Source organism: Crocodylus siamensis, chromosome 2, assembly GCF_052110815.1.
Source record: "Crocodylus siamensis isolate JL-2025a chromosome 2, ASM5211081v1, whole genome shotgun sequence".
NCBI lineage: Eukaryota > Metazoa > Chordata > Crocodylia > Crocodylidae > Crocodylus > Crocodylus siamensis.
The window spans coordinates 174,394,302-174,418,129 of record NC_143396.1 but is presented as its reverse complement, the minus strand read 5'-3'; the positions used below and the strand labels follow the sequence as shown (position 1 = coordinate 174,418,129).

Here is a 23,828-nt window from a genome sequence, read left to right as displayed (position 1 = left end):
TTGGGGACAGTGAATCTTTCTTAGAGTTTTGTTAGATCACAGCCCTAGATGATATATACCTGGTGACCTACCAATGGATTTTGTATGGAGAGAAGAAGAATCCCACAGTACCATAGACATAAATATGTGCACAGTAGCTTCACATGAATACAAATTGTCATTGGTATGAGTAAAGCTGATGCAATAGAGTTCGTGTAGAGCACTGCGAAACTTTGATGTTTTCATCTGTGCAGGTATAAAAGGATATTTCTTTCATGAAAGTACTTGAATCTAACATGCCTTCTGGAACTGTTTTGTTTAGTATTTGACAAGATAACTTGTCTTCTGGAAAAGACATTTCAAAAGGAATTATTTACAAAAGAAAATTCTAAAATTACACTCCTGGGAGCAAATGTGCTCTTGGTTATTTTAAATAGCAGCAGCCAGTACTTTAATAGGAATACCAGGTCTGAATAAAAAAAAAAATTAAAGCTAGATCAAATTTTAGTTTATAGCAACAATTTTGAGTACTCTTTCTGTCATCTGATCACGTAGTGTTCATGGTAAAGCTGAATCCAAGACCCCTGCTGTCCAAAAGGACTTGACCAGCTTAAGCCTTTGTCCTCCCCCAACCAGTATTCTGTTTTGCTCAAAAAGGTTGTGGTCTTGAGACTGAAGCACTAGTCTGAGTGATGAGACCCACCCCAGTTATAATCCCAATTCTAACACTTAGCTCACTGTGTGGCCATGGATAAATCACCGGTGCATGCCTCAACTTTCAAATGTATGAAATGGGAATTGTTCCCTGCTCACCTCTCAGTGGTCATATAAGACTTGGTTAATGTTTGCAAAGCACTTTTTTATGGGCAAAAGAAGCTCAGTAAAAAAGATCCCTGTTCTTTACTTTTTGGAAATCTCAGGGGGACGTATTTAGTAGTATATTGTCCATGGCATCTTATTGGCTGAGCATTGACTATGAGGCTTATTTTAAAGGGAAGAATTTTTACAGTCCTCTGAAGTTATGCTTGAAGGCTCATTTCAGCTGCCTGTGCCCTTTTTCCAGTTTCTGAACCCTTTTTGTCTGTTTCTTTCCTAGCCCAAAAAAGGTTTCTTGTAGGGGTGCACTGATATATCAGTTAGTTATTGGATTGGCACCAATAAAAGGAAAAATGGCATTATCGGCTATCAGCTTTTTTTGGTTGTTGTAGCCATAATTACAGCCATGTGCCCTGGTAAGCATAGTCCGGTCCCTGCATCCCATGGCCAACCTGAGCTTGTGGCAGACTACAGGTCCCAGCAAACAGGGGTAGGGGTAGGGGGCGCTGGGGAGCGGTCACAGGGCACTGCACTCAGCAACAAAGGGACCATTATCAGCTCCTGCTGTTGCTGCTGCTGCCATGGCAGTGCCACGTGCAGCAGGGGCATGAGCACTGGGGCTATTGCAGAAACATTGGGCTGTGCATGGGAAGGGTAAGGCGCTGCCTGAGGGGACAGTCTGCTCCGCTGGGCACCAGGCACCTTTGCAAAAGCAGCTTCTCCCTGGTGGCTTCAGGTGTGTGGGGCCTGCCGAGGCAGCGGCATGCTCGGAGGCTCCAAACCTGCCTGGCACAAGTAGTCCACCCCACCCACCCAGGACAGCAGCATGGGTTGTGCAGGGAGTGAGGAACCATGGGCAAGGAGGCAACATGTGTGGGAATAAGGTGGTCACTGCCTCCCTTATCAAGGGCCAGAGCAGGCAGGAGGCTAACAGGCTGTTGAAGCTGTAGTGTTTGTGTACGCCTGTTGGCTTAGCTTTGAGAAATCAGTTGGGCATCATGCTCCTTCCATATGATAATGTAGGGTAGAGCTTGGCATCATGTCTCCTGTGGACTGGATGTGGTGTGCAGGGAGGGCAGGGGGGCGCTTTGACAGTGTTTCAGGGGCATGGGCTTCACATGGAGCTGCACCCACCCCTCAGTGGGGGCACTGGGGAGAAGAAAAGGCAGGGAAAACTGCTGCAATAGTGGTTGCAGTGGAGTCCTTCCTTGCCCACCTCGGATCTGAGCCAGGTTGTTTCAGCCTGGAAGTCTGAAAAGTTATAGACAGCTGGTGTAGGGTGCACGCAGAAGAAACTGATCTGTCTACACAGATGTTTTTAGTGACCCTTGCTACAGTAGTATTTGAATGCCTACCATTAGTTAGTGAACATCAGGCTTTTCTTCTCTATTACCAACAAAGAAGGCTTGAATTTATTTTTATTTCTGAAACAAATTAATCTGTGAGAATAAGGCTATTATTGTGGGAAAGACTTGGTGTGGAGAGAGGTGTTTTTATATTTGGCACTGAATATGGCAAGAATAGTGACAGCCCGTATTTCTTCTGGCTGGAAATTCCATCTTTTTGCTCCAGAAAAGGAAATTCCATACAAAAAAGTGCTATGTTAAAAAGGCAGTAAGGTTTAAAGCATTCAGAGCCCAAAAGTGAGGAAGTGAGAATAAAAATTTAAGTTGCTCTAGCAATACTTTTTCACATTTCTATACAGTGTGTACTGGTTTTTTTAGTGCATGACACTAGATTGTTTGGTGCACAAGATAGTTGGCCATTCAGAATTTTTCCCTATTTTGTGGCTGCAGGAGGGGAGGATAAAAACTTAAAATCATATGAAAATGATACTTTACTGGAATTTTGCTGGGGGAAAAAAAAACATGTTGTATGTCTCCAGCTCATGTAAACCTGTTGTTTCTTTGTGGTAAATGGAACTGTATCCATTTGTGCTGCTTGTGCAACTGGCCTCCTTTTGTGCAAGGGGACCATAAGATGGGTGACAGCTCTTTATTTGGGGAGACAGAGGACTGTTCATTGTTGTGACCTTACCTTCTGTGGTACCTGCAAATTCAGCTGCTGCTGTTTGAGAGCATGCCTCTGGTTTCTTCCCTTCAGAGATGATGACAGAAGGCATGAAATATCAGGAAATAAGGACTGCCCTGCAGGTTTAATACCAAAGGGAAATATAGTCTCCATCCTGTTTTGATCCTGCACCTGGAATTTTAAAAATGAGCTAAACAGGTGAAATCCAGGCCACAGGAATACAGCTCAGCCATTTTGCATGTCAGCTATCCACTGCCTTCTCCATATATTTTCAATTCCACATTCGTCCTGTTTCAACATGATAATCAAGCACGTGCCAAAATCTGTTTACTTACTGACTTCATTGGGAGACCCCTTGATTAATTTTCCTCATGATGTAGGGCTTTAGTAACAAAACTTGGAGCTACTACACTTAATTTAGTGATGGACTACTCTTAAATAGAAGCTTCATTAGCTTGCCTCTAGGCTAATAAACTTTGGTTACTGAGACATTGACTAGATTGCTTGGAAGTTGCTTGGAAGAGGCTCATGCTTCGGTTCTAACTGATAAATCTTCAGTTGCATTTGATCTGCTCTAGAGAATGTTTACTATAGCAAAATATGAGGAAATTTAGGGCCACTGTTGGTCTGTCCTGTCCATGTACTTTAAATTTTGCTTGAATGTAGAATGTAGACAAAACCCAATGAGAAGGTAAGAAACTTGATTTGCACTTGCCCCAAATGTATTGCATACTGGGTCCTTGAAGGAGGTCACCCTAGTTATTTAGACCCTATTTAATGAGAGTATGGATTGCTGATAGATCCTTCTATTGGTTGCTCAATGACCAATATCATAAAAATGGCTTATTTTCATTATCTCCTCAACTTTGCCTAAGCACTTTAGAAATCAGGGGGGTTTTATAATTATTATTGCTTTATTACTTGAACGTTAATTGTTTCCTCAGAGCCTGGCAAATATTACCATGCTCTTACCTCTCAGCTGGACTCCACGTGAGAAAGCAGAGTGCCTGTTATCCCAAAGCTGAAAGCAAAGTAGGGAAAAATCTAGTGTCAGAGTACTGAACATTAATAGCACTGATTTTAATATCTCAGGTCTTTAAATATTATTGGATTGTCTGGAGTATTAATTTATAAGCTTTGCATGATTGTTTGAAAAATATTTACCCTTGACTGAATCTTACAAGTTATATGCAGGCAATCCGATGCGGTTTTTAAAGTTTAAAGTTAGACTGTTTTGTATAGCTATAGGATTTGATACTCTGTAAAATTAACACACTCATATTTTCAAGATTGATATTCAGGAAAGCCTATTGGGACTAATAGCTAGTTAGTTTTTTCATTGTAAAATGAAAATGATACTTAAGGGTCAGATTTTCAAAATAATACAGCTTTGATTTAAGCATCACAATATAATGGTCATGATTTTTCAAATGCTCAGCCTCCATTGAGAAGATTGGAAGATGTCGGTGTTGAGCCCTTTAAAAATGTAGCTGTCTTATTTAGGGACTTTTGGTCTTGCCTGCACAGAAAAGTTTTAATGTGGATGTTCTTTTTAAGAGGTATACATTAGCCTAAATTAGTTCCTGACTAACTGATGCTTGCCATGTTATGACTGTTCATAGTCAGTAGGACCCTCATGTACACAAAAGCTGGATGAGGGCCATGCTTTTATAAGAATTAGACCTATACCCTAGAATGAGTTGGGAGTCACATTTGTGAATATGATTCCTAGCTGTGCCTAGTGGCTTTGTCTTCGGGAGGCAACTTGCTTCATCTTTTGTCTCTTCATCCTTTTAAAAATGAAGGTATGGCAAGGAGAATTGTTGCATACAGTACTTTGTAAATGCTGCCTGTGAACAGTTAAAAATAATTTCCAATTTCTTTATTATTCTTTGTCCACATGGATTTTTTTCCTCTGCTGAACCCTGCTCCTGTGATTTCTCACAAGTACTAAAGCTTTGCCGTTTCACTGAAAGAAACTCATTTCAGGAGTTTCAATAGGAGACTGTAATGTTCCTTTCTTTAGCAGATCCATGGGTTATTTCGAATGTAGGCGTGAAGCTGTTGGCTCGGTCTTGCTAACTGATCCCGTTAAGAGGAAAGTTTTTCTATTTTTTTCCAGTTTTTATCTTGTGCATCTCATTCATGTTCCAATAGCATATTCACGTCCCTTAACAGTAAAAAGTTGTCAATTTGTTACCACAAGCTGTCCATGTTACTTAAAAGTATTTTCTTCACTTACTCTTTTGCTTGTGAATTTTAGGCTTCTAGATATACTCCCTGCTCCTTCCCTTTTCCCTCCCCCTTCACTTCTTTTGGCACAGTTATTTGGTTAGCTACGGTACTAGTAGTAAAAGACCCTCTCAGTTGGCTGCTTTTCCACACTGCTTAACTAGATTTGTGAGCGTGTCAGTCTCCTAGAATGCCTGAGGATTTCTGAGCTTGTTTCACAGCCCTCTGCTGACCTATTTTAATGTCCAGACTCCTCTGATAAACTCTTCTTTTAATGTTATTGTTCCACTGGAGTTTGCTAGTGCTGCTTTTTAGCTAAGCTTATGTCAGTGTTTCCATAATAACCTCCTGTCCTCTCCTTCCCCCCTCCCACCTACCCCCCACCTTCAACATGCCAGGCTTAATAGCTTGGCCAGAAAAGTGCTATTTTGGACTGAACCTTGGTATACAGTGTCTCAACCAGGGTATTATTTGTACTTAATTTGTTTTGAGCTAGCTTTGGCATTCTCCTTTATAAGACATAGAAAGTTTAAAAAGAAAAAAAAATGCACAGTGAGTGCATCTATATATGCAGTTAATGCAAAGCGATAAACTCCAGAGCAGTTTAAGCTGGAGTATGCTGGTCCTAGGTGCACAGCAGCACTTTGAAATGGGGCAGAGCAGGCCTGGGCTAGCAACAGGCTCAGACATGGGGGTCAGTCCTGGGCTCTGGGTGGTGGTGTTGGGCAGCAGGAGTGCCAAACGTGCAGAGCTGTGTGCTTAGGCAGCAGATGGGGTCTGGCTCGCTGCTGCCTGCACTGACCAGGTGCAATTTCTGCCTGTGGTTGCCATCTACATGAGCATTTGATTACAGATTATTCCTATGCCATAAGATGGTTAGGGACCTACCAAATTCATGGTGGAAGTAGAGTGCACAGTGGCTCCTTTATTCTTTCATGTTCCCATGCATGCATCACGCCCCTTGCTTGCCCCCTTGCTACTGATTAGTGGAGGGCCCTGCTGCTCCCTCCTGATCAGCAGGGAAGCTAAAATGTTTTAAACATGGCGTCATTTTTGCCTCCCTACCAGTCAGCCGCAAACAGCGGGGCCATCCAGGGCCTCTCAGCCAATCAGCAGCAGGAGGCATATTTAAAGCCCCTGCCCAGGCCCCTACTTGGCCCAGCCCCCCCAGGGAGCCCCACGACCGGAGCTGCGCGAACGGGCTACGTAAACAGGTGCTCGAGTTAGCGCGGAGTTCGTGCAGGAGAGGGCGCGGGAGGGCATGAGACCCTGCCTGCAACCCCCCCAGAGTAGTCAGCCCCAGCCGTAGCCAGCCTACCAGAGGCATGACACGGATGGGCATGCGCCGCACCCCGAGGGGCCCCTTGGGCTCTGTGGCCCCCCCATTGGGCACCTCAGAGACGGCCACCCAGACGGAGCCCATGGTTCAGGGCTCCACGCAGACGGAGCCCCTGGCTCTTGGCTGCAGGGGCTGCCTGTCCCTTTTTCAGGCTCTGGGGCCCAGGAGCATGGCCACCTCCCCTTGCGGGGTCTGCTCCCTACTGGGGTCTCTGGCATGCCAGCTGGAGGAGCTCCAGGCCACAGTCCAGAGACTGCGTGCCATCAGGGACTGCGAGCAGGAGATAGACTCCTACTGCCAGGCCCTTCTCCCCCGGGAACTGCAGGGTAGAGCACCGTCTCCCTCCATGACTAAGGAGGACTCTGGGACCTGCCGCTCTGCCCAGTCAGGAGCATGGACCAAGGTGGTCAAGGGCCCCAAGGCCCGCCGCACCAAGGCCCCTCCCTCGCCGGAGCTTAGCAACAGGTTCGCACCTCTTGCAGCCCCAGCAGAGCCTGCTCAGTTGCCAGCTCCCGCAGGCAACCCAGGCTCAACCACAGCTACTGCCCCTGCTCTCCCCAAGACAAAGCGAAAGGTGTTTGTTGTGGGAGACTCCATCCTGCGGGGCACTGAGGGGGCAATCTGCCGCCCCGACCCCTTAGCCCGGGAAGTCTGCTGCTTCCCGGGGGCCCACGTCCAAGACATTGCGGAGAGGATCCCACAGCTCCTCCGGCCCACAGACCACTACCCCATGCTCCTTATTCACGTGGGCACCAATGACACGGCTCGGAGCACCCCCAGCCAGGTCATGAGGCACTACAGGGATTTGGGAGCGGGGCTTAGGGGTCTGGGAGCTCAGGTGGTGTTTTCGTCGATCCTCCCAGTCTTGGGCTATGGGCTGAGGAGGGAGAGGAAGATCCATGCAGTGAACCAAAGACTGCGGCACTGGTGTCATTGGGAAGGCTTTGGCTTCCATGACCACAGCCCGCTCTTTGGCGAGAGAGGCAGCGAGCTGCTGGGAAGAGATGGCCTCCACCTCTCTCCCCTGGGGAAGAGGCTCTTCTCAGCCAGGCTGGCTGACCTGCTTCACCGGGCTTTAAACTAAGCCCACTGGGGGATGGGGGGACTACTGCCACTGCTGGCCCGCTGAGCGACCCTTGCAAAGCCAGCAGACCAAGGCACTTAAGGGAGCCCACCCCTGCCTCAGCCCTGGCACAATCTGTGGGCAAGGCAAGAGCCCCCAAGGGGACACTTGCCTGCCTGTACACTAATGCCAGGAGCCTGGGCAACAAGCAGGACGAGCTCGTCCTCCTGCTCAGTGCAAAGAATTATGACGTCACTGGGATAACGGAGACCTGGTGGGACTCCACCCATGACTGGACCATGGGTAAAGAGGGCTATACCCTGTACAGGAGGGATCGTGTTGACAAAAGGGGCGGGGGTGTAGCTCTCTATGTGAAGGAAAGCTACATGTCCCTGCAGGCTGATGTTGACGACCAGCATGGACAGCTAGAGACCCTCTGGGTAAAAATTCGTGGGGAATACGGCACAGGGGACACAACGGTGGGAGTCTACTACAGACCTCCCACTCAAAGTCCTGAGCTTGACCAGGAGTTCGCCCGGGAACTGACTGAGGCCGCTTGCTCCAGGATCTTGGTTGTCATGGGTGACTTCAATTACCTGGACATCTCGTGGGAAGATCACTCAGCAAAATCTGAGCGGTCGCAAAGCTTTCTCTCGTGCGTGGATGACCTCTACCTGACTCAAGAAGTCTATGGGCCAACAAGAGGCAAAGCGCTGCTCGACCTGGTTCTGGCTACGGGGGATGACCTAATCGGCGACCTAGTGATCGATGGGAAGCTGGGTGACAGCGACCACGAGCTGATCACCTTCACCATCCGCCGTAAAGCTGGCAAGTCAGTCAGCAACACAGAAGTCCTTGACTTCAGAAAAGCCGACTTTGACAAGCTCAAGAGGCTAGTCAGTCAGGCCCTCAGGGACCATGACCCCAGGGAGATGGGAGTTCAAGAAGAGTGGTTGCTTCTCAAGGAAGCGCTCTTCAATGCACAAGCTAAATCTATTCCAACACGGAGGAAAGGCAGCAAGAAGGCACAGCAGCCCTCCTGGCTCTCTAGGGACCTAGCGGACCTCCTGCGGCTAATAAGGAAAGCCTACAAAGGATGGAGGACGGGATTCACCTCCAAGGAGAATTATTCTGCACTGGTCCGGTCCTGCAGGGAGCAAACCAGGAAAGCCAAGGCTGCAACTGAACTCCAACTAGCGTCAAGCATCAAGGACAACAAAAAGTCCTTTTTCAGATATGTGGGGAGCTGGAGGAAAAGCAAGGGCAATGTTGGACCCCTGCTAAACCAGATGGGGCAACTGACAACTGACGCCTAGGAAAAAGCCAACCTATTAAATAGGTACTTTGTGTCAATCTTTCATCAGTCCCATGGGATGCCCATGCCCACTATGGGACAGGGAGATCCGGGTGATGGGGATCCCCTACCCTCCATAAATGCTGACCTCGTGAAGGAACACCTTGAGAAGCTGGATACCTTCAAGTCAGCCGGCCCTGACAATCTGCACCTCAGGGTACTCAAGGAGCTGGCGAGTGTCATAGTCCAGCCCCTGGCACAGATCTTTGAAAACTCCTGGCGCTCTGGTGTAGTGCCCGAAGACTGGAAGAAGGCCAGTGTGGTGCCGATCTTCAAGAAAGGGAGGAGAGTGGATCCGGCTGACTACAGGCCCATTAGCCTGACTTCTATCCTGGGGAAGATCTTAGAAAAGTTTATTAAGGAGGCCATCCTTGATGGACTGGCCCAGGCTAACATCCTAAGGGATAGCCAGCACGGGTTTGTTGCAGGTAGGTCTTGTTTGACCAATCTCATTTCCTTCTATGACCAGGTGACCTGTCACCTGGACAAGGGAGAAGAGATTGATGTCATATATCTTGACTTCAAAAAAGCCTTCAATCTGGTATCCCATGATCACCTTTTGGCCAAACTGCCCAGTTGCGGCCTTGGCTCCACCACGATCCGCTGGCTGGGAAACTGGCTCCGTGGTCGGACCCAGAGGGTTGTAATTGATGGCAGTCACTCATTGTGGTGCCCTGTGACCAGTGGGGTCCCTCAAGGCTCTGTCCAGGGACCCATCCTGTTCAACATCTTCATTAATGATGTGGATATTGGAGTCAGGAGTGGACTGGCCAAGTTCGCCAATGACACCAAACTTTGGGGCAAAGCATCCACGCCAGAAGATAGGCAGGTGATCCAGGCTGAACTGGACAAGCTCAGCAAATGGGCGGACGAGAACCTGATGGTGTTTAACACCGAAAAATGCAAGGTTCTCCACCCTGGGAGGAAAAACCTGCAGCTTCCTTATAGGCTCGGCAGTGCTACGTTGGATAGCACTACAGAAGAAAGAGACTTGGGGGTCATCATTGACCACAAGATGAACATGAGCCTGCAATGCGATGCTGCGGCTAGTAAAGCGACCAAAACGCTGGCTTGCATCCATAGATGCTTCTCGAGCAAATCCTGGGACGTCATTCTCCCCTTGTACTTGGCCTTGGTGAGGCCGCAGCTGGAGTACTGCGTCCAGTTTTGGGCTCCACAATTCAAAAAGGATGTGGAGAAGCTTGAGAGAGTCCAGAGGAGAGCCACGGGCATGATCAGAGGTCAGGAAAACAGATCTTACGATGACAGGCTGAGAGCCATGGGACTCTTTAGCCTGGGAAAGCGTAGGCTCAGGGGTGATCTGATGGCCACCTATAAGTTTATCAAGGGTGACCACCAGGATCTGGGGGAATGTCTGTTCACCAGAGCGCCCCAAGGGATGACGAGGTCGAACGGTCACAAACTCCTGCAAGACCGTTTCAGGCTGGACATAAGGAAGAATTTCTTTACTGTCCGAGCCCCCAAGGTCTGGAACAGTCTGCCAGCGGAGGAGGTTCAAGCACCTACATTGAACACCTTCAGGAGTAAATTGGATGCTTATCTTGCTGGGATCCTATGACCCCAGCTGACTTCCTGCCCTTTGGGCAGGGGGCTGGACTCGATCTCCCGAGGTCCCTTCCAGCCCTGATGTCTATGAAATCTATGAAATAAAACCAGAGCACCATATTTAAAACCTCAGTTTTTGCCTCCCTACTGATCAGGAGCGAGCTGCAAGTAGCATGCCTCCACCAATCAGCAGGGGGAAGGAGAGGGTGCGGGGAACCTGCAAGATTAAAGGAGTCACAGTGCACCCCACTTTCGCTGTGAATTCAGTAGCTCCCTATTTATGGTGGAGCTAATTAGTTTACTACACTCTGGTACTGGCGCATGTATAAATGGTGATCCTTTACTGTGGAGCTAATTGGTTAGCTCCAGAATAAAGCGCACGTGTAGATGAACCCACTGTAAACCTAAATCTGTGTTTGTAGGGAAGTTCTAAAAGCTGAGAATTTGTTGCCTGGTTAGTGTGACATTTCTGCAGTAGTTCATGGGATTATTTCTTCCAAAAAATATAAAAAGAACAGTCAAAATGTTATACTGGGTTCCAGGTGGTTAGAGCATTATTAGCCTGGGACTCTAGAGACCTAGGTTCAGTTTCCAGCTCTTCCTCAGATTTCCCCTATAATTTTAATCAGTCACTCTAATGTGTCTGTGTTTCAGTCCCCATTTGGAAAATGCTATCAGCTACACTTCCCTATTTCCTAGGGATGTTGGAAGAATAAGTGTACCATTTATACAAATGCTTCAGTATTATGCTAATAAGGCTTGTGTAAATATGTGATTGATTTCTTTTTTTAAAAGTACCTGCTAAATGTTTTCTGAGCCTTTGTTCCTAATGCTTAATGTTTTATATTCATATTTAATGCAGATATACAAAATAATAGTAACTGCACTGTACAGTGGAACTTGGTATTACATGGCATGTTTTATATACCAAGTTTATAAACACAAAGGATGAAGTGCCCAAAGGACCAAGTGTCCAACAGACCAAAGACAGTACCTTACAGAAATGTTCTGAACATTAATATTGTTCTGCCTGTTGACTGAGCTGAATTTATTTTGGTACATGTCCACAGACACTGCCAGACATTCGTTGCAGGTTTCTATTACCCTTGGGCCATGTTTTGCTGTTGAGTATGTCTGTGTTGATCTCCCACTTGAATTGTGGATTTATGCAACTCCTGTTGATCTCCACTGAAGTTGCAAACTTATGGCTGAAGACTGAATTTGAATCTAGTTACAAATTACTGTTTAGACTAGTTTAAACTTGTTTTTGTTTTTTGCAGCCATATGGCTTTCTGTGTGGAGTAAATGGTGGTGGCTCCCCCCCCATAAAGCTATATACATGGGCTAGGTGTTCCTCCTGTGGAAGTACACATCATTTCATAGAATGCTACCAAAATTGTGGTCAAAGACACTTAATCTGCTACCTCTTTGATATAAAGAAAAGGCAGCTGCTGGTAGAATGCACTTTATCAGGGCCCCTTGGCTTTGGGGCTGATTGTTCCACTTCCTCTGAATTTGTTGCTCTTCAGGGAAGGCTGCAAGCTCATGACATTAGGGACAGGGAGGAGGAGCTGTTGCTCAAGGATGGTTCTTAGGGAGGGATTAGGGATTTTTGCTTCCTTTTGTTTTCTCCCTTCAATGGTGAGGTTTAAATAGTGTGACTGTACATGCAGGATATTGCCATTGGTTTTTGCTTTTCAGTAATTTAATTTACACTTGGATCTGTAGGTAGGGCTCTATTGAACTCAAGACAGCTGCTGGCTGATTTTGCTTGCAAATCAAGGATGGGCAGCCATTTTTGTGGGCAGAGTGGGCACCCTGCCTCCACACCTCTGGTTGGCTTAGGAGCCCTGGTGGCCCCACTGCTCACTGCTGATTGGCTGCAAAGGTTGTCTACGTGGCTGGAGCAGTGAGAGGGGAGCAGCCGTGACAAGGCAGCATCCCCTGTCATGGTTTCCTCAAATGCGAGCCTCCTTCTGGTGGGGAAAACTTCTGTGGGGCAAAGAACGGTTCAGCGGTGGCAGCTTGCAGGGCTCTGGCCCCCTCCGAGCTCTGGAGCTGCTGCACACAGTCTGCCACAGCTCTGCCCACCCTGTAGTGGGTGCCCCCCCCCCCCCACTGGGAAGGGGCTTGTGTTCCCTGAGACTGGCAGGGGCTGCTGCCCTCATCAAGGGTCCTGCCCCCTCACTGCTGCAGCGGCTGGGCAGGGGCATGGCCATATGCAGGCTGGCAGGGCCCCTTAGGTGGGAGCAGGGACAGGGATAATTCCCCCTCCCTCTAGCATCTGGTAGAGGGGACAGGAGGGGTCTTTTTCCACAGCTTGCCCCAGTAACCCCCCTCACTGCTCCCGCTACCTCAGGGGCCACACCAGACTGCTGTTGCAGCAGCGAGGGGGAGTGCCCAACAGACTGGACTCGGGTCCCTGCTGGTGGGACAGGGAGTGGGAAATTAAACCCCTCTCTGGCCAGTTCAGCCCAGGCTGGCCACACCCATCCCCCCCCAGCACAGCTTCCCTGCGGCCGAGGGCACTCTCTAGCACCTCCTGGCACCCGGCCTTAGCAACTGCAGGAATGTACCTGCAGTTCCTCAGTTCAGAGGGAATGTCTGTACTGTTACAAACCAATTCTGCCTAGGCAGGTTAGATTAACCAGTAAAGATTTAATCAATTCAGGCTCCGGCTTTTTGAATGTCTGTCCCTGGCCCAAGGCACCAGTGAAAAATCATCTAGAATACCATGGACAGTTCTAGTCATCCATGTAAAGGAGATACGTAAATTTAGATTTGAATTGGGTGCAAAGCAGGGCTACATCCATATAGATAGGATCATGTGAGAAGACCCATAGGAGTGTGGCTTGCTTAATTTAGTATAAAGGATGAGTGAGGGATGCAAGTGCTCTGAATTTAAGCTTAAGCATGATGTTGGCACAAGAACAGGTGGTTATAAACTGGTCATGAATAAATGTAGGTTTGAAATTAGAGGACATTTTTTAACTGTCAGAGGAGCAGGGTTCTGGAACAGTCTCCTAATAGGAGTGATGAAGGCAAAAAAGCCAACTAGTTTTAAGATGGAAGATGGTCAGTTTAGTAACTGTGGTTGCCTGCAACAGCATGAGCTTGGACACCTGGTTATCCTAGATGGCCTCCTTCAGTCCTCTTTCTTGTGTTTCTGTGTAATACATTGGCGTATGGTATGATCCCCTGATCTCTCTCCCAGGGGTGTGTTACAAAGTGGTCTTCCTAGATCGGGGTGTCCAACCTTTTTGAATGTGAGGCTGGATCACGAAGTTTTTATCACCCAGTGGGCTGGCGAGCCATATTCAAAGACCTCACAGGAAGTGTTATCACATCAGGAAGTGATGTCATGTGACCTTTGACATCAGTGAAGTTGCAGGAAGTGACAATGAAATGGGTCTGGAAATGTGGTTTTAAATCCAAAATAAAAACAATGTAAAAGCAAGAATGAAATAATACCAAACACTTGACTAAAATAAGTTTTCCTGACCTCTGATCATGTGCGTGGCTCTCCTCTGCACCCTCTCAAGCTTCTCCACATCCTTTTTGAATTGCGGAGCCCAGAACTGAAGACAGTACTCCAGCTGCGGCCTCACCAAGGCCGAGTACAACGGGGGAATGATGTCCCAGGATTTGCTTGAGAAGCGTCTGTGGATGCAAGCCAGTGTTTTGCTGGCTTTACTAGCTGCAGCATCACACTGAAGGCTCATGTTCATTTTGTGGTCAACCATGACCCCCAAGTCCCTTTCATCTGTAGTGCTAACCAGTGTAGCACTACTGAGCCTATAAGCATGCTGCAGGGACCCATTCTGCATCCAGCCAGCCACTGCCCCGGACTGAGGGGGAGAAATAAATGACTTCATAGTCCCATCTCCTGAGCAGCACAACCCCACGAGCCAGCACTGCTCAAGGGGGGCCAGAGCGAGGCAGCCGTTGCACTGGAGCCCCTCACCTGCATGGCCCTGCTCGCAATGGTGCCCAGCCGCCCGCGCATGCAGCCCCGGCAGCCTCAGCACTGTGAGCCCAGAGCGCAGGATCTGACAGTCAGCCAGGACATGTCATGCCAGTCACGCCAGGATCCCGCCTACTGAGGCCTCCCAGGGCGGTCCTGCCCACTGCCTGCACGAGGCGCCACACCCCGTTCCCACCAAGCCCAGCAGGTCCCAGGAGGCAAGCTGGATGCTGGGGGCAAGGGGCAGAGCCAGAGAGAAGTAGCAGGTGCTGTCCCCAGCTCGTCCTGTCAGGCACGGCTGGGGCAGCCCTCGGGGCAGCAGCAGCGGGACCCAGCTCATGTGATGAGCCTGGCCCCGTGGAGTTAAGCAGCTTCCCTCCCCCTCGCTGCTGGCTGGGGCCTGTGGGCCAGCCCTGCTCACCTCACCTCACGGTGGCCCTGCTGCCACCGCTGCCGTGGAGCACAGAGCAGGCGCCAGGACTCCTCACCTGTCCCGAGCAAGGGACCTCGGGCCAGAGAAAATGGCTTGGCGGGCCGCATGTTGGACAAGCCTGTCCTAGCTAATGGAATAATGGTCCTCGCAGGTAACAATGGGTAAAAGTGTCAGGGGATCCTAACTCATGTTTCAGGGCATAAGCCAAAGTATCAGCTGACCAAAGGTAGGAAAAAACTTCCTCTCTGAACTTGTTATTCTGTAATTGATGCCACATTGATTTGTGATAGTGCTGTATGTTATATGTGCTTGAGGGATTGTCCTTCCACTCAGGAGCCTGCAATCCAAATAGAAAAGACTGATCATATGTGGAAGAGAGGGAGTATTAATTTCCATTTTATTGATGGAGAGTTGAAACTGGTTAAGGTCTTGTCTACCAGAGATTTTGACAGCTTCATAGTAATATATAACCTTTTTCTCTACCCGGTGGGAATGGAGAGATGAACAAATTAGACCAAGTTAAAAGTGTGTGTGCATGTGTGTTTGAAAGGAGGGGGATTATTACCATGCATCAACTCCTTTCAGTTAGCTGTTTCAGATATACATTTCTATCCTGTATCAAGCGGAAACTTACCTACTGTAACTGAGACCTGTTTTATTCAGTTGTAAGATACCCCATTTTAGACCCTAATGACTTTCCCTGGCCCTGGAAGTCTGACTCAGGAATTCAGTTATAACCTGAGTACTTAAGCACAAACTCATGCTTAGGGAAGTATGTGCCTTTGACCTCGTTTATTCTTAAGTTCCTGTCATCTGTCATACTCTCCTTAATGCCTGCACTGCCTTCTCTAACATTCATCTACTAAATGTATTTTGGTATGATCCCTCTTTAAACGTACCTTTTCATGCTATCCCTTTACCCATCTAATTGTCAACATGAACTTTTTTCCCTGTGAGTTGGTGCTTGTAAGCCCTCAGAGGTGGAGTGAGGTCCATTTGCAAATGGCTTGATAGAGATTTTAAAGTGGCAGTGGGGGTGCTGTAGCCACCTACACATCAGAATCACCCTATAGGGGATGTTAACATACTTGAGCAGAGATGGCATTAATCCCAGCATAGGGCAATGCAGACGTGTATCATGGCACACATATGAAAAGTGGAACAGGGGCAGTCTGTAGGAGGTGGAGGGTCAGGCACTTGTCCCCTTGCATGTAGCAGTGGGGCAGGCATGGGTGGGGGCAAGTGGCAGAGGGCACAGGCACAAGGGACAGGTACAGGTATGAAGGGACAAGGGGTGAGGGTCTGGCCTCCCACCCTCTACCACTGCTTTCTCTACTAGAGCCGTGGTCAGGATGAATTTAAGATTACCTTCCACTAATTAGATTCTGTACATGTAAAAGGATAGCAAAGTTATAATTTTCCATTATGGACTGTCATTATTGGTGGGGAGGGTTGTCTTACATTTGAAGTCATCTTAGATTCAGGTAAATACAGTCATATCAGCTCCTGAGTTAGGCAGAGCAGAATTCGGATCTCTGGTCTTCGTACAAAAATAAAGGAGGAACGAGTTGTTACAAACCAAACTTGGAAAAATCAGAGGTAACTTTCATTTTATATCTATGTGGCGATAGCACCCAGCACACTTCCCTGCACGCTCAGCACACTTTCCTGCCTATGCAGGGGGGTCGGACTCGATCTATTGAAGTTCCTTCCGACCCTAACATCTATGAATCTTCCTGCTTTAAATGGTACCAGGGGAAGGTTTCTCCAGCTGCTGATCCAAAGCAGGCTCCCATCGGAGCCTGTGAGAGCCCTACACACCTCCCTCCCTTAGAATGAGATATGGGGGGCTTCACCTGGCTGCCTTCCCTGCTGGGCTCAGCCCTGGCCTACTACAGCCCCTACCACGTGGTGAGCACCCCAAAGGTGCCCTGCCACAATCTACATTCATTTTTTATTAATTTAAAAAAACACAGGTAAGTCAGCCCTCGTTCTCTCTTGGGACCTCTGGACTGTCAGAAGGACAGCAGTTATCATGCAGTCATGACTACCTGAACATTCAGTTGATCACTTGCATGCATAAATGCTGTTAACACATGCCATTGTACTAGCTAAGGTTGTAAGCAAAGTGCACACTTGTTCATGCTTTTGACAACTAGCTTGTCCTCTGAGATGGATGTGAATGGTAATATTTCATATGGAATGCAAAACTTCTGAAACATGCCCTCTTTTTTACAGGAACTTGTTGAAGCCACTGGAACTTTGGCTTAAATTTCTGTACTTCTTAAATAATTTGGGGATATTTGTTTATATGATTAAACCTCTCTACAGTAATATTAAAAATAATGTATTTAAGTTTCAGAAAAAGCTGAGACTGCAACTGTTTCTGAAATCAATCAATAATCACTTTAGCTTCCTAACACATTGATTAATTTTTTCTTTTTCTTTTTTTCTTAGGTATATGTATTGGACAGACTGGGGTGAAACACCCAGAATAGAACGGGCAGGAATGGATAGCAGCACACGTAAAATAATTGTTGATTCAGACATTTATTGGCCTAATGGACTCACGATAGATCTTGAGGAGCAGAAGCTGTACTGGGCTGATGCAAAGCTGAGTTTCATTCATAGAGCAAATCTGGATGGTTCCTTTAGGTATGTTTCTTTTGGTATCTGTCAGGTTGGGGTATGGGTTTTCTTTTAAAACACTTCTCATTTTATGCAGATGCTAATTTTCACTAGTCCTCTAATACTAAGTAAACACCTTGTCATCTTGCTAACTGTATCATTAGCACTCCTTGTGTAAACATGTACGCAATCCTACAATTAGAAATGGTGGTTCAGTTTTCTAAAATTAAAGAATAATTGGAATATTTGCATCATCATTCTATGCTAGGACAGTTGTTATAGCCTTCCCCTGCAGCATAATTTTTTCTCTTCTAGGCATATATTTATATTTGAAATTAATTAGAGATGCCTTTTCAAGGCCCTAGGCACCTACCATGTAATTAATGATATAGTAAAATCCCAGCAGCATTGATTTTTTTCAATTCAACAGGAACTCGCAGTCAAGCACCCACAGAAGCTCCTTTTCACCCTCCCATCACTATGGGAAGCACATTCTGACATCCCTGTCAAGCAAATGTCTTTTGCAGGGTCCCCAGACGGTCACCAAATTTGGGCTATTTCAGATGAAGGGTGACCATGAGCTGCATTTTACTGCCCTCACAGAGAATGTTTTGGTAATGTTAATTCAGTTAAAATTTAAAGAGGCATATCTAACTTGAGCATCCCTTTTAACTCCTGTTGTGGCATTGTGGCACAAAGAAGTGTGGTAGCTTAGATTAGCCAACTAGGTCTTCATAGATCATAGCCAAAACTTTCAACTCCACTCAGAGCTCAGTGGGCAGCCAGCACTGATCTTGGGAGCAAATATTATCATGCATTCCCAATGAGAAGCCTCTCACTTGGGAAGTGAACTGCTGCATATTCTGCATCAGCTTCAGTCTTAGAATGGTGTCTACCTCTCCGTTGACCACATTGCAGTGGTGGTTTCTGCTATCTGGGGTGCCACGTGCAACTTGAATATGATAATTTAAAAGTATCCTGTCCAGTCATTCAAGTCTCCAACTTTAGTGCCCACAAAGTGTTATAATTTGGTGCTGGTACCCAGATTCCCTGGTAATGAGCCAGTATGCTGGAAGTAAATCCTTTTTGCAAATAGAGGAAGACTCCTCCCTTCCCCTCTCCCCAACCTGAAAGAAACATGGCCTATTAACATTGTTGAAAGTCTTCCCCTGGGATTTGACCACCACCTTACATATGCTTCATGTGTGTACAAGACTTGGTGTGTCTGTTGTCCTGAATTTTAAATTATGTGCACTTGTGGTGGTTTTATATGAGGAGTCCTAAGTATTCCGAATTTTATCATCTGACTTGAACTTCCTAGTCCTAGAGCCCAATTTGGGATGCTGAACTTGTGGCACCCAATCCAAAATAATCTGTCTTGGGGGAATTAGCTGAGGAGTGTTAGAACATAACAGAACCTGATATCAAGTTGGTGACATGTCTGAAGGCTGCTATATCCCTATGTGAGAACAAACCCCTAAGGCAAAATGGAAATCACAGCAACATCTGTACCATGCAGATGATCTGTATATTTTAGGTACTTGAAATTTCCTCTTCTGAAACTAATTACTTGACTTGATAAAAATTCAGAGATATTTTGGGTTATGCATCTCCATACCAGTTTAATGAAAAATAAAATGTACTCTATATTTTACACTAACTCTACTCCAAAGTGCCTCAGTTTTCAGTTGTTTAAAATAGGAATCATGTTGCTGACTCCCTTTGTGTTCTTTTGCACTGACTCACTTTTGAGTTCTACTGAGAATAAGTATCTAAAATTGTTACCTGCTAGGGTTATGCTGTGACTAAGTAATAGTCAGGGATCCTGGTTTTCTCTGATATAAAATCACAAATTTTCTAATAATAATGCCAAAATCTGTGATTAAAATTAAAGGCTCCTTGCAGCCTAAATACACCCCACATGTCAGATGCTTCCAGTACAGCATATACTGCTGGAAAATCCTTGAGCCTGTGTAGTTCAATGAAGCTTTGCCCAATGTACTGTGTAACAGAGGTACCTTCAGAATTTGTTTGCTTATATGGGAGTTAAATTGCTTCTGTGGTATAGTACTGAAAAAACAAATACGATTGTTTTAACAAACTAAAAAATTGTCCTACTTGCTTTCACTAACTATTAAAATGTCTCATTGCCTCAAATTGCTTTGAACTGCACCAGGTTATTGTCCTGTGCATGATTTTTAGAATCCCCTGTACAAAAGTATGGCATACCTCTTGTGTTGTTAATCAAGGTCCTTGGGTACTGATTTTAATCTTTATATGGTGCAACTTTAATAGGATTTTTGTTTTTTTTTTCCCACTCCACTAATCAATGTTGATGTTCAGAAACCTGTAAAGTGAAATACTTTGGCATTTGATAATGATGTAGGTTTATAGTGCAGTTCAAATCTGGAAATAACTTCAGAATCACAATTGAAATAAAAACTAGGCTTCTTCGTGCTTGAATGTCTCTTCTTTTTTAACAGAGCCAGATAAATTATACCTAAAACTTTTCAACAAATAAATCCTTCAATACCACAAATCCTTTCTGTCTCCCCTCAGGCTCTGTCACTTTAGAATTCAAATAAACCAGAAATTTGTGTTCTCTATAGTGGATTAAAATTACTGGAGCAATCTGTTTATGTGTTAGTAAGCTTGAGTTTGAAAGTAAGTCAGCTGGAACTCTTTCAAAAGTTCTAAGGCATGTAATTAAGCTGGTGGGGGGGGCAGGACCTGATGTGTAAGAGAGATGGAAATAATAAAAGCAAGGACAGCTAATAGTTAGAAGCAAAGACTCCAAGACTAGAAAGTCACATAAATTCACCCATCACTCTTATTAGGAAAGGCACGCAAGCCAGGAGATGGGGAAAGAAAGTTAAAGATGCTGAAGATGAGTTTTTATTTTTTTGTTTAGTCATTTATTACTTTGAGCAATCATCTGGATGTTCCCAGGCCCAGATTTTTGAAAGCAGCCTTAACTTCAAATCCAAACTGCACAAAAAAGATTTTGTACGTGGTCAGCTTTGAATGTACATATGCAAATAATTATTTGCACATGTAAATCTGTAAGGCGTCTGCTTGGTGTATGTGCATAAAAATGATCTATGCATATGTCAATAGATGTACGTGAAAAACTTGCGGGTGTTATTTTTCTGGTCAGTTATGAAACTATTGCACCATGTTGATAAAATTAAAATAACATGGGGCTGGACTCGATGATCTTCCGAGGTCCCTTCCAGCCCTAATGTCTGTGAAATCTATGAAACACCTTCAGTCAGTGTTACCCTTTCTTCCTACTTTCTTCTTTTTCCATAAGAGGAGTGAACATGAAGTCTGCGTAATAGTTACAAGAAAGTATTTTATTTTTTGCTTCCCTTCCTTGGGGATATTGTCATTTCTATGAACTTTCAAAGTCTTTGAATGAATATAGCCAGCCCTTTGATGTGGAAGATGTACTTTTTTTCCCTGTTTGAACAGAGCATTTGTTTCTACTGTGAAAAAACAAATACGATTGTTTTAACAAACTAAAAAAATGTCCTACTTGCTTTCACTAACTATTAAAATGTCTCATTGCCTCAAATTGCTTTGAACTGCACCAGGTTATTGTCCTGTGCATGATTTTTAGAATCCCCTGTACAAAAGTATGTTGTGAAATTACATTCAATGACTGCTTGTGCTAAGTGATAGTGACATACTTCCAAAAAATGTGATTTTAAAGAAGGAATATGTCTTATTGTGACGTTTGATTTATAATGTTGGACCTGAGATAAAGAATATGGAATCAATCCAACAAGTGACAAACTGCTAACTGCAGTGTACAGAAAAGCACTGTAGAATGAAAAAGTCAGTGGTAAATGAGATCCAGTTCCTACAGTGCAAAACTACATGTAGTTTTGTATGCCTGCCTTTGTGGAGAGCCACGTGGAGGTGAATGAGGTTTTGTAAAGGAGTGGGGGTTCTGGTTCAGGCCCATTGAAAACTTGCAAAGTATCATGAAAAAGTAAATGATTACATCTCTGTTGGAGGCATGAGCATGTGCATTATATCCAATTAAAGATTAAAAGTCCTCAAAACCTGTTGCTCAATGCCACTCCAGTTTCCAATTCACCCATAACATACAGAGGGGGGAAAAAGGTATACAGAACTCTGATAGCTGTTGCTACTGGAAATAGCTAAACAGCAATGTCACATAAAAAGTGTCATTCTCAGGGACATAGTTCTATTTAGGAGGAGAATAAGAAATTACTGAAGCTCTGTTAGATTGCTCTGTTACATTTTTAAACGTACTGGTTGATTTATTCTTTGGATCCCACTGCGGATGTGGGTATTTGATTTATTAAATACGTGTCTCCATTAGCACCCCAGAATACCATGCAGGAAACGGGCCTTATTTCATGTGGTTCAGTGTATGTCAATCAAAAAAAAAATTGTTGTTGAGTTGTAATAAATGATTCTTGAGCTGGAAGTTACATTGTGAGAGAACTTAAAAAAGGGAAACATCTATGCTTTTGCTTCAGTCACTTCTTCAGTACAATGCAGAAAATGTTGGCTCCATAAAGAGACAAAAGAGCTGAAATCTTATGGGACAAACCTGGGCAAAGATACCAGACATATGAGTGGACAAAATAACTAGCATTTTAATGAGAAGAAGTATTCTGTAGTCTGTGTTCCATCTTGGAGACGGTCGTAATCAACCATTTGTTTGCTTGCATTAAAGAACATTGGTGTGGCCTTCCAGGGGTCAGTTTGTAGCTGAATTGGATATCTTGTTGCTATGAAACACAATATATTTGTTTCCTGATTGTTTGGCAGATTCCCAGTTTGACAGCTATGAGGCAGTCGAAGAAAGTCTAACTTTACATTTCTAAATTCTGCAAAGCTTTCTTACACACATTTGTAAGGTGCTCTCTGTTATGAAATGTGACTATATTTACACAGCATACACTGTAGTTACTAAAATATATATGGATGCTTAAATGGAAGCAAATAGCTGTTCTTTACATTTGTGCTTGCTTTGTGCACAGTTTGATATTAGTCTCTCTAAGATTTTTGGAAATGTCTTTCCCTTTCTTCTCTCCCACAGTAAACATGGTTAAAATGAGATGAATGTCTTCTTGGGGTGGAGCTGGAAAAAAACAAACCAATGAAAGATCAACAGTCGTGGCTGCTTATAAAGCACAAGAGTTTGCGTGAATGCATTTAGAACTGAAATGAAAGGTTCTCCATGAAATATTTTATGAAAATATGTAAATAAAGGAAAGGCACATCAGTTGTGTATATCCACCCTGGCTTAATTTCTCTGGGTTTTCCCGGAAAGCATTCATCAGGTGTACCTTCAGATAATTTCACTGAACTGTGGGCAAATTGTTTTATTTCAAAATCCTACTTCTATGGTGATTTAGAGAATTTATATATGCTAATGTTTGTTCTCTTTCATAAATCCAGGCAAAAGGTCGTTGAAGGTAGTCTCACTCATCCGTTTGCGCTGACCTTGTCTGGGGACACGCTGTATTGGACAGATTGGCAGACTCGCTCCATTCATGCCTGTAACAAAAGGACTGGGGAAAAAAGAAGAGAAATACTGAGTGCACTTTACTCCCCAATGGACATCCAGGTCTTGAGTCCAGAGCGGCAGCCATACTGTATGTTTCGCATTGTCCTGAAATTCCTTTATATACTATATAAGCGTTGTGGTTTGTTTTTTGTGAAGCAAAAATGTTAATTGGAGAAACATTTAGTCTGAAAGAGGTCTTGCAGCTCTAAAGATGCCTAAGAGAGTTAAGTGCCAAACTCAGTGGAACTGATCCTGTTTTGTTACATATGTTCTTAAATACCTTTCTAGAATTGGGCCTTGTGAAAGATAAATGTCACCAGCAAGGTTGGTCATGGTAATATCAGCTTGTCAGCACAGAAGCTAATCAGTGATCTGGGCCTGGTCCATCAGTCTTGGTGTGGGTCTAATTCCTACCGACTTCAGTTCAATGAAAGAAGCATGTTATTCAGCCCATTATGTTCTTAACATTAAGAATCTTAGAAGGGGGCCTATATTTGAGGTTGCATCAGTGGCTAGTGCCAAAGAGCAGCTATGATGGAAATTACTTTTAACTTCTGGCATCATAGCCCCCTGGATTGAATGTGGGACTGGAGATGAGAGCTCCCCAGGTTTTAATCCTCTTCTAGGTCTTGCTAGGCAGTTTTGGACAAACTGCTTTTTACTCCTTGTTATCTCCACTGTAAAAAGAGGGTTAAGCTTAATTTAATTTACTGCAGAAAAATCTTAGGAGAATAAATTAGTATAATAGCATCTGCAAAGGAAAAGTTCAAAACTTTCAGTTTTGCTCCTTTGATGTTTAAGTAAAACTCACTATCTTATTCTCCTGCTTTAAACTTGTTTCAAACATGACTACTGCCTTAGCAGTTCTAAAA

At 45.0% G+C, this 23,828-nt stretch overlaps 1 protein-coding gene across 3 annotated transcripts in view; it reads left to right on the top strand.

Annotated features, from left to right (window-relative positions):
* Positions 1–23,828, top strand: part of LRP5 (LDL receptor related protein 5) — a 264,354-nt gene that overhangs the window by 77,247 nt on the left and 163,279 nt on the right. For all 3 annotated transcript variants that reach the window (XM_090032363.1, XM_090032361.1, XM_090032362.1), the window contains exons 3-4: positions 17,235–17,432; positions 22,848–23,044. In XM_090032363.1, coding sequence (XP_089888489.1) covers positions 17,235–17,432; positions 22,848–23,044 — 395 coding nt within the window. The remainder of the gene's footprint in view (positions 1–17,234; positions 17,433–22,847; positions 23,045–23,828) is intronic.